General features: G+C 38.6%; 1 protein-coding gene across 1 annotated transcript in view; it reads left to right on the plus strand.

The window, feature by feature from the left end:
• Nucleotides 1-12,170, plus strand: part of LOC145671246 (RING finger protein 207-like) — a 456,974-nt gene that overhangs the window by 141,263 nt on the left and 303,541 nt on the right. Inside the window, exon 3 of the mRNA XM_081740160.1 lies at nt 9,460-9,608. Within this exon, the coding sequence (XP_081596286.1) occupies nt 9,460-9,608 (149 nt within the window). The remainder of the gene's footprint in view (nt 1-9,459; nt 9,609-12,170) is intronic.

Below are 12,170 nucleotides of genomic sequence, written 5' to 3' on the forward strand. Positions count from 1 at the left end.
AGTTACTATCCATCCCACTCACATACAGAGCGCAGGAAGAGATTATTTTGCAGGACTTGGATTTCTCTTTATACATTATGGCAAAACGCCTCCGTGGTTTTCCTATTTAATTTTCGTTATTTTCATTTATCTCTAACCGTATTCATACTAGACGTTCTCTTAGACACATTCACCATGTCTTGCCGATCATTTTGAAAACATGTCGAAAATATTCTTACAGAAGCTGTTTGATATTCATTTGTCTATGTAAAGTGATGTTTCTCGCTTCAAGTTGCTATTTGAAATTTTCAAGTTGGCCCCGGATATCTTTCAGTGGAGTCACTCCGACAACACCTCTCCACGTGCCTTACGTCAGTTACCTACTCCAGTTTTTCTTCTGTTGATTTTTCTTCAATCGCTTTCATACTGCGGGTACTAAACCTTTTCTCTGACATGGATACTATGTTTGGGCGGCCTTTTGAGAACTCTGCCATTTCACCTCAATCGTTTTCTCCTGCAAGATGTTTGATTTTGCAAGATTTATCGAACGAGGTACAACTTGACTCATGTTACTATTTGAAATCTTGAAGTTAGCCCCCAAGACCCCTTCAGGGAGGCCACTGGGATCACAGGGACCACACCATTCGATATGCCCTATGATATTTTCGTATTTCAATTTTGTTCCATTAATTTACCTTCCATGGTTTTCATACTATGGGTACTGGAGTTTCCGAACCATATCATGGCGGCCATTTTGAAACTGGTGCTCCATATGAAACATCTTTTGGTACAGTGTTACTTAGTTTTCCAAGACCTTTCGAACGAGATATTACTCGACCCATGTTCCCATTTGACATTTCAAAGTTACCTCCCGTTACCCCCATTTACAGGGGGTGGGGAGGGGTACTTTTGGCGGGATTGGTTTTCCCCCTTAGCAATATATAACGTGTACTTCAAACATTTCTTCTATGTTTTATCATTTTTCAGATATTTCCGTGGATTGATTAAAATGGCCCGCCCTGTATATATATATATATATAATATATATATATATATATATATATATATATATATATCGGATGTTCTAAAAATGGCGAACACGGACCACAGAGCACTATTTTACAGGTCAAAATGAAGCAAAATATATATATATAATTGTATACTTTTCTGATGTCATCTGAAGACGTGATTTGCACTATGTGGTAACATCGCATTACAGATAAAGGTCCATACAGTTGAAGCGGTGAAATGTTTGTTAGTGTATTTGAAACGTACTGTAAAATTTAGAAAAATAAATGAATATAATGTTGTTATTCAGATAACTTTACGTTAACTTGTTTTTAAAATATAATTTCCACAAATTAGGAGCTCATGTATTAATAACAGGTAACATTTATTGTGGCGTATCTTTTGTGGAAGAATAACGTGTATTTTGTATTCTTAAGAGTAGGAAACTGACACTAAGTTTTCAACTTGTATTTATTTATTTACAGTTTTAAGAGTAACAGAAGAGTATCGTTCTTGATCACTACTTAAGTAGTATGGTGTGCAGTTTTTCGAGCTGTCGTTTAATTTTTGATACTATTTTATTTCATTTTCTTTTTTTAAATAATACCTTAATCCATTCTAGTGCGTTATTATCATGGTGCATGTCAAAATAATTGTACACATCAATAATATGCCTGCAAACTGCTATGCATTAAAAAGATTATCCATGCGAAAATTATCAACAACCAACTGCACTATAATTGTACAGAGATTGTACAAAAAAATCTAAAACGTTTACAAATGTGTGAAAATCATACCTAGTATGGTGTGGAGTCTCCTTTTGCGTCCAAAACAGCTTGGATCCGACGTGGAATGGACGTATACAGCTCCTGAATCGTGATGTGTGTAATTTTGTACCATTGTTCCTCCAAAACATGCTCCCGTTTCTTAAGGGGTGCTGGTGGAGGGTAATGAGACCGAACACGCCTTTCTAACTCAGACCACAATGGCTCAGTGATGTTGAGATCTGGTGATTGTGGGAAGGGGAGGTGCGATAGGTCCTGGTCATGCTCCCCAAACCATGATTTCACCGTTTTTGCAGCGTGACAGGATGCCAAATCATCTTGGTAGATGCTATCACCATCAGGGAACAATATTTGGGCCATGAGTAGAACCTGGTCCCCCAAAAATGGCCTCATATGCCTTAGCATTCATCATTTCATGCACGGCTATGATGGGACTTGCGGAAAACCACGATATCACTGCCCATACTGTAACAGAACCACCCTCATGCTTTACAGTTGGGAGCAGACAGTCTGTATCATAGGCCTGCAAAGGTGTTCTGCATACGTAAACATAACCGGTTGTTGGAAACAAGGTGAAGGTCGATTCATCGGACCACATTACGTGTTTCCACTGCTCATGACTTAACGCCTTGTGGTCCTTGCACCACTGGATACGCCTCTTCGCATTTACTGCTGTGACCAGGGGTTTGGCGATAGCGGCCCTGCCATGAATTTTCATTTTATGAAGTTCCGTCGCACTGTTTTCGATGAAACCGGGTTCTGTAGGCCAGTATTGAGTTCAGACGTAATTTTGATTGCAGTGGTCTTCTTTATAGCTGCTACAGTCCGTTTTAATGCCTTCCGGTGCCTATCTGACAGACTTGTTTTCGACCACTGTTGTGCTTTGCAGACGTCGTTTGCCCATGAATTATGTATGCCCTCGTGACATTGGACACAGTGCCTTTCAATACTCCCACAATGTTCGCCACTGTTGCCACTGAAGCTCAAACCAGACGGGCACCAACGATCATGCCTCTTTGGAAGTCGTTCAGGTCGCCCATTTTACCGCACCACTTTCACACCACGACACTCACAGGTGAACGGGTTACTGCTGACGGAAGAGGAAGGTCCACATGACACATTGAAAGCAAAAAACGATCGGCAACAGGTACACGCGTTGTACAGTGGAGGGCCAAAGTTACGTGTCCTGTATGAAGTGTTTTTAGATTTTTTTTTGTTTCCCCCATGTATGAATATTCACTCTGGACGATACTTGCGGGGTTGGCCCCGTAGGGAACTGGTGCGAAGCGACGGTAGGATATAAGTATAAACGAAGATGCTTTGGAAACTACAGTAGCTATTCATATTATAACTTAAAAGCACTAATCTCTCTACTAAAGCCGGAAGTATTATAAATCTACTACCACTTCCGGTTTCAATGTTGAAACAATATATAATGCCATATAAACAAACTCTTTGATGGGATGTATACGTAATACTGTTACTTGTTTTTAAACATAGTCTGTTACATTAAAATCTTTTGAAGTTTGTCTTAGGTAAGCGTAATTCTAGCTTCGTTTCCCAGTATGTCACAAAAGTTTTGGCGTTAATCCAGCACCTTCAACAATTGGAGATATACTGAAGTTAAACCTATACGACTTAACTACAATTTGAAAATTTTGATACAACGGCAAAAAGAATCGTGTCCTGACTATATAAATGCAGCTAAATGCTGTCGAGCAGGATATTTGTTATAATGTATACTTTATGGGTACGGTCTGCAGGCTTCTTTTTTTGTCACGGCCTTAGTGAGAAAGGAAATTTACGTCTTTCTTTAATGCTTGTTATTATTGTTAGTCTACTATAATATCACCTTTTACTATATTCAATTTCCTTTACAGTATTAATGCCTTATTAACTGATGTGTGCAAAGGAACGTATATTGAAGCTATATGCCTAACCATTCAACTCTTTTATGGACTACATTTATTTTTAAGTCTCATTTTATCATCCTACCCCCACTCCCAAAGTTCCATTTGTCATATAATCGGTGAGTGAGATCCCTTGGTTCAATCGCAGCTCGCTGCAAGTGAATTTTGTTGTAAACAAACACCCTGCACATGGGTTCCCCCATTTCCTTCCGCTTTTTAAATTTACATTTCGTTCACCATCATCGTCGTCGTCGCCTCTCTTAGCCCCGGGGCATAATTGTGGAATACTAAACTGAAAAAAATGATAGCACAGATACATAATGTATTATTCTTCTGTATGTTGGATGGACAAGCAATCTCATGCTAACGATTTGTTATAGATGGAAAAGTTCCTAAATGTTGTGAAAGTAAATATAATTTTGAAATCAGTTTACATGAATGAAATATTATATTAGTGAACGAAACAGGAGCGCCGACTCCGGACGTGTACCGGTACTCTAGAACTACTAATAATTTTTGTGTGATTCTCAGCACCCCACAAAACAGACAAAAATAGTAAAAAAATAAAAGAAGAATTAAGAAAAAAGAAAACTAAATTCTAATCTCCCCCTTAATTCCTAAATGGGGCACTCCAATGCACAATGGATTGAAATCTACTTTTGGATATTTTGGTGATATTTTATACTTAAGATTTTTACATAAAACTCTTTTCAGTGTTTGAAAGGTTAACGTCCAATTATTGTAAATAGCTCTTATAATGTAGAAACCATTGCTCATTCTTCTATGTGTACAAACTTAGTCATTTTTTCTCAAAGCTTTGATAATTGAACTTGAATCCCTTGTGTTCTGACCACCCCAAATGATAGTAGGGTCCGACATTTTCATAGGGTAGATAAAAGGGATAAGATTTGATCTGAGATTTAAGCAGAGATGGAAAAATCCGGAATTGTGATCCTGATGATGAAAAGGCAGCAAATATCATTTTCACTATTTTTTTCTCGACGAAGTGGAGATTCCTTTAAATGACAAATTCAACTATAATTTTTCAGGCATCTTGTATCACAAACCACAGGTGTTGATAATAGCATAGGGAAAACTAAGGTCGGGGGTTAGAATTTTAGAAAATCCTAGTTATACCGCGAAAGTCTCATTCAAGAATACATATTTTCCACTGTGGAAAAAAGAAGAAAAACACGAAAAACTCTATTCATTCAAAAATACCTAAAATTGCATTTTTAGGAGAGCCAATTTCCAGAATTATCCGGAAAGGAATCTCCTATAAGTCTAAGTGGTATCCATACCCGGTCTTGAACAATTACTTACAAAAGGATACCTACAGATTAAAAAAAAAGCGGAATAAAACAACGGTGTAGATAAGGCAAGGCTGTGTTTTCGAGAACATACAACACACTGCTAGACAAATGTGCAGACGGGCACCATTTGCATTATGACAACGCGTGTGTGTTAAGATTGTACCTATTGTTAAAAATCTCGGCAGTAGTGGTAGCGAGTAAAAAAAAAAAAAAAAAAAAAAAAAAAAAAAAAAAAAATGGGTGACACATAGCTCTCGCAAACACCAAGCACATTTGCTCACAGAAAGTTCTGGATACTCGCCTGTATAACACACACTGTCTTAGATTGAAACAAAAGTAAGTTGTGTAGTACTGAAAACCACCGCTAATTCAGGTTCACGTTGGTATGGTTACGCAATGCCTCCGAAATTCGTCGTAGCATGTGTTTATACGTACGGGAGTAATACAAACAACTTATATAACTGTTGGCAATGCAAGGTAGTCTTTTCAGGTATAATATGGATGCGAATATCATCGGCGTTGAAGCCACTTTCATGGAGTTACTGAGTAGCCTTGAAAATGTGTCTCTGTCCTTATGAAGTCCATACGAATCAAGCAACAGAAAACTGTGTGTGTTAGTAGCATCTGCCGCTACTTGTGCTATTACGCACTCTTTAACGAAAACCGTATACGCTTCGCTTTGTCATTTTACCAGAAGGCGTCCAGATTACCACTAAATCTCATACGGCGAACATATTCTCCTGAACTCGAGCACTTAATGCTACAGGTTCCTGAAGAATGACCAAGATGTTATACGCCACCACTACTGCATTCAATAACAACGGCACCATAGTGAAAATATGCGTCGTTGCATGCACAGACTGGACACAGCCCTGAATGTGGAATTACCCTCTTCTGACTAATGTGCAGCCACTTGTTAACTCTTTTGCAAGACCAGATTCATCAGCTTTCCACATATTTGCATTCATAAAACGCTCCATAATGTTCTTGATCTCTTCACACCACCCAGCGATAACCAAATCAATATCCCCCTTGTCACGTGCGTACTTCATTTTGACATATGATGTGATTTTAAGACTCACGATAATGTTTTGTTTTTGAGTACTGCAATCCATTCCTGACTAGCATTGAACGTGCAGAGACTACTTTTCAGAGCCTGCTGCTTTGTCCACAATTTCAGGTCACAGTTATGCACAATGTGGTTATCACGTTACACTGCTGTAAATTGTTGCAGCACATGTTCTGTGATTTCGAGATTTATTTCGTGTTTTGTTTTCAACAAGCCTTTGTCGCTTTGTTCTTTCCACTTAAAGCGTTCTCTTAGAGAGACAGTTGCGGAATCTGTGTTCATCGAGCGATATGTCCGATGTGCGAATGTTTGACGCCCTTTGAAACCTTTTACTTCAAGCCAGTGTTGCAACATGTTAACTTTGTTCTCTACCGTATAATATTGCCTATTACGTTCGTTTTCACTCGGCTGATCTGATAGTCACTGGCGGACGTGAACGGTGTTGCCTGTGGTTTGGGCGAAGAATCACTCCAAGGTAGTGTACCGTCACCAGTATCCGCATCATCCTCTTCACCCGTTTGGATCGGACCGGGTTCGTACTCATCAATGTCGAGATTCTCATCCACATTCACTTCGGCTACATCCTGGTTGTTCAAAGTCTCCAGCATGTGTTCAGTTGCTTGTCGTTCGGCCACTGTTGGTTCTGTCGATTGGATGTACCCTTGATTTGGAAGTACACTTTGTATCACTAACACCACATTGAGAAGTTTCGTCATTACAGTTTCTACATTGGTGTTTGTAGGTGAACGATACTGCAGGCACATTCATTACACAGAATATTGCGCATTTTGACTTGCGTATGCCAAAAACACACTATCACTTCTCTCTGGCCGGCCAATGCTGTCACGTTCACTTCGTTCTATCTGTGCCAGTGAAACCAGTAGACACAATTTAAGTCGTCTCATTGTGTGCTAAACTAGTCCGCTCGTGCGAGATTACAATACCTCACGGAACTCATCGAGTCAATGCGGAACGCTGCATTTCGCTGATATTGTGACTCTGTTTGGGATCGTTGGAAAACAGTGTAGCAAACCGCACAAAGGAAAAGAAATATTCGTAAACGATGGCCGCCAAGTCAGTATTATAGCATATCAGATATCTTGATATCATCCCGGTGTTCCCCATGCTTTCCGTTTTCGACATAAACGAGTATCTTGCCAGGTTTACCTTATATTGTCGCGTGCTGCGTTAAGTTGCGGAGCATATCTTCGGTGTTTCTGAATGGAGGCAACTCCAATTTGGCGTATTTTCTTCTTTTGTACTCTGTGTCCTCTGGGTGAAGTTTGAGTCGGATCTGATCCTGCTTGTTTTGTATGTTGCTTGTAACCCAGGAGAAAGGAAAGGCCAAGAGTCCCATAGGAGAGGCTTGGGGTTAGATTACTCCTAATGTTCCGTGGCAAACAGTAGATGGGACACCAGAGAACTGGTGGTGGTCCGCTGGTTGCTGCCGGATTTATAGAGCTCCAGGCGGCGGTGGCGCTGCTGCTCCGATGTCATCGTCTGCTTCGTAGAAGGAGCCAGAAGTCTGTTGTCTGCTTGTTGTAGTGAATCCACGTAATGTGTAGTATCTTGACGTAGAACCATGTGATGGTGTTTGTGAACACAAGCGTAAAGTATTATTTGTATATAGTACCACGTGGGATATTTCAATACCTAGGTATATATGGAAATTCTAACACAACTATTGAAATACATCAGGTATTGTCTATAAAATATTTCCGTCAAAATAATTTTAAAGAATTCATGAAAGTGTGTTAAAGTGTTAATTTTAGGCGATTCTGTGAGCAAATTTGTTAATTGTTAATATCAAGACATCCATGCAGGAGCATGGATTGCATTGAGATGTCCAATAAGAAGAAACTGTGATGTTGATGTACCATCTGAGATAATTAAATAAACAAAGGCAGCTGTTAAGTTAAACATGAATTGTGGCTAAGTGTGCATTGGTTCATTTCAATAAGGAAAAGAACGGGAAACGAAGGCGCAAAATTTGTTTCACGACGCACAGGGGTTGATTATTAAGTGAGATTAACGTAAATTTACATAAATAGAAGCTACTGAAACTCTAAGAAGGAATGCGTTTCAAGAAAATTCTTATCTTTCTTTCACTAGCTGGATAATGCTGTGAGTACGGGTCAACAGTGATCGTGTGGCCTGGTGGTAGGAGCTCGTAATGCACCACTTGGTGACTAATTCAGCAGACACAAAGCATATTCTTGCGTGGATTCAAAGATGTGACAACCAATGTCAAATACGCTTTGGAATGCCATACTGGACCCAATATCACTCACCCTTCGACATTGCGTTGCGATGCCGAGACAGCAACGACAAATAAGCTGCCACTCGTTGTTCAGTGTTGGCTGCCGAGACTGTGAGGGGTTCCTACCTGCTCGACTTTACACTTTCCCTACCCAACACAGGTGAAGGCTGGCTGTTTGCTCGGAAACCTGGAAGCGTTTGGTAAGTTTGCCATACGTTTGACTGCTGTCTCTCTTCTATTTGTGCTTCAGGACCTCGTCATCCAACACCTATAGTCGCCCACTTCAGGGTTCATCACAAAGGCTCAGATCTTCCCACCTGAGCTTATGGAACCAATGCGTGTTGGTGCAATCGTTCACGACAACCTCCCCAAATGCCTAACGTAGTCGACGACTGTGTTTGCTGATAGGTCTACCTTTAAGTCACACAGCAAATAGCGTGAACGCGCTGCTTCAATATCTCAATTTCTATTCGACGTTGGACGAGCTGTGATTGCTCTGTATGTGCAACATGCCTGTATTGGCGCAGGTTAATTGTCATACTAACCTCGAGCACGTTTCCGGCTTGTGAGTCAGTTCATTTCTTGTCTAGGTTTCATTAAGTGAGAAGTCCAAAACTGCTACAATTTTTTGATTGCAAGAACTTGTAATAGGAAGAACTTGTAGGTACAACTACCAAGAACTGTTACTGTAATGTTATAGATCAATAACGTTTTAAAATTTTTTACAAAGTTATTTTTAAACAGAACGTATAACAATCCCTACGTATGTTTCTTGACATTTGGAAAGTTATTTAGCGACGATTGTGTGAGAGTTTACGTCTAGTGAAATTAAACTGGCATATACAAGTATCTTGAAAGCCAGAACAAGTTTTTATTCAAATATTTTAAAATATTTTCCATCAATTTTATTCTTCTCGTACGAAAAGGGGATTTCTGCTAGTATATTTGATTTTAAACTATTTTGTTGTTTAAAATGTAGTGGTAAAAGAACTGAAAAATAAATTTTCCCGTTAGGAATGAGTTGCTTATGCACTATTACTGTGGTATATTTTCTCGATCACTGACAATAATAATAGGATTTATATTTTCGTATGTATTGGTTTAATAACATTTATTTCACTGAATTTTGTTTCAGGCAGCAAACACCTTTGAAAGAGGGCAGCAATCTACCTCCTCCAGACACATTAATACGACAGCTAGTTGATCTTTCAAATCAAGAAAATCCACCTTGCGCTAACTGTGATAAAAGGGATAAAGCATCAATGTACTTCTGCAACACGTGTGGTTAGTTATATATTATTTATTTATATATTATATATTATATGTTATATGTTATATAATATATATTTTATATTATTCATTTATTTACTACTACTTTCCATTAAGGGTTTTTCAGAACTGAAAATTTGTCTGTACGACACAAACAGAGAAAAAGATAATCACTTGTATCTATCACTGTAATTATGTACAAAGATATTTTAAACTACTTCTCTTCGTAATGAAATATACATTTATATTATGTACGGGAATAACGGATGGAATGGGATATTTGAATGTAATTCTAGATAAATGAAAACACGTATAAAAGAAAAGTAAAGCAGATGATATGTTTTATTTCCTTAACTACGTAGAATATTAGGAAAAGTACCAATATATTTCCAGGGCCGGCCTTATGTGGTGCGGGGCCCCAGGTTTACAACTAACTTACTTATAAATTACTTGTGGTATACATAGTTCCGAGCCCGATTCCTGGTGGGAGAGCACACAAAAATTAATTTAATAATCACTCCCTTACATTAATCATCCATCCATCTCCTAAGAATAAATCCTGGCACGTCAAATAAAAAAAATCATTTTTTAAATAGAGATTTTGCAGTCAGAATGAATGACAATCAAAATGTGCACTTAAATAGTGCATGGAAGTTAATAGACTAAACATAAATAAGCCACATTTCAATATAAAATTATATTTATGTAAATCTACAACTAGCAATATTAGTATATCATATCTGAAAAGAACATAGTCATAATACTAATTGTTGTAGCGACTGTGAAAAGATTTATTTAAACAATTAATTTAGTTTAGTTCAGAAAAGACAAGAGAAGGAAAGAAGTGTTGGTTCATCCCCGCGAAGTGGGGCCAGAACTTCTAGCTCTCAGCCACTTTGTCTAGAGAGAAAATTGTTGAATGGTTTTGTTTTTGTAGATGAAGATGAAATCTGAGCATCCGATGGCATGTAAAGCTGGTATGTATAATGAAACTGGGAGATTGCTGTTTATGTTAAAACCAAATCCAAGGCCGTTGATTGGGCCTTAATTTAAAACTATCAATAACACTAGTCAACAAAATTTTACTTTTTTCCTGTAACTGGAATGAGAACAGCTAATCTTTATGTTTTCGGATGTGCTGATAACGAAAACGTTAATGAAAATGCAAGATTAGCTCTCGTTTTGAAGTTTTGATAATTTTACATTAAGCCTATATAAGCTTATGCATGTATTTACCTTGTTGTTATCCCTCGCAGGAAGGTCACTGAAGACGCAACCACTTTGTTTGGCGTTTCTAGTTTTCAGCTGGTGATTCCTTGATTAGTGTCCAGCAGTAATCGGCTAACATTGATGCATTGCACTTTCCCTGGTATCTCATTTCCATGCCTGAAATTTGCTGATGGAAGCGTTTCCCGTGCTCATCGCTTGCAGCACCACAGTTGTCAGGAAAGAATTCTAAGTGCGAATCCAAGAAACGTAATTTTAAGAACATGTTACACCCAGTCAATCATAGCAGTGCAGAAGATTTGCTACAAGATCCTTATAGTTTTCTGCCCTCTTATTTCCTAAATTGTTTGTTGATACTTGAACAAAGGCATCCCAAGCTAACTTTTCATCGCCTGTCAGAATGGTGCTGAAATTCTCATCTTTGTACAGTTTGCGTATCTGGGTAGCCGGAAAAATCCCCTCTTTTAATTTTGCCTTGCTAAGACGAAAATTTCTCGCAAAAATAGAGAAATGATTCCCCAGTTTTGTACATGGCCTTAACGAAGTTTTTCATTAGGCCCAATTTTACATGAAGAGCAGGGAGAATTATGTTGTTGGATTCGATAAGTACTTCGTGCATAACATTATAAGGTCCTAGTTCAAGTGATTGACGCGTAGGCCTATCTTTCTTTTTATAATGAAGTGTTTTGGCCCGGCTATCCTAGAGGCGCAGTTAACAAGATAATTTTGTGTAGCCCTGTCGTAGCCCAAGTAATATGTCTATGACTTTCAGCTCAATGGAAATCTGCCATTTAAACTTGTCATAGATCAATCGCTATAACATGTTATATGTTTCTTTCATGTAAGTTCATACCCAACTGGAATCGATGGTAACACGTTATCTATATGCTGTAGGACACGCTTGAAACTTACTTTGGAGGAGTCGATGAACAACCTTCACTCATCACTTTTATAGTCAATGCCCATAGCTGCCATTAGTCCTTCTACATCAGTACAAAATACCAAGTTCTTTTCACTTTTGAAAAATGGAAGGAATGACATATGGCGGTTACGGAACGCAGTCACATTTACCGTCTTATCAAGGCAGTTCCACTGTTGTAGTCTTGACGCCAACAGTTAAGCTTTACCTTTCGGATATGTCAACGAAGACATTTTCTTCTTGGAAATACCATGTGTTACTGGAGTTGTCATACAAAAGTAACAATCGTTCACATGGTTTGATGGTTCTCGCGAGATCATGGGTATAGCAAAGCCCATGGAAGATATTTTACGATTTAACCACGAATGAAGACTCGAAACACAAGATATGCAAAATACATGAGGAGCCCATGATGTGTCCTGGTCCCTGAT

The sequence above is a fragment of the Thermobia domestica genome, chromosome 15 (genome assembly GCF_964235325.1).
Source record: "Thermobia domestica chromosome 15, izTheDome1.hap1.1, whole genome shotgun sequence".
NCBI classification, from domain to species: Eukaryota; Metazoa; Arthropoda; class Insecta; order Zygentoma; family Lepismatidae; genus Thermobia; species Thermobia domestica.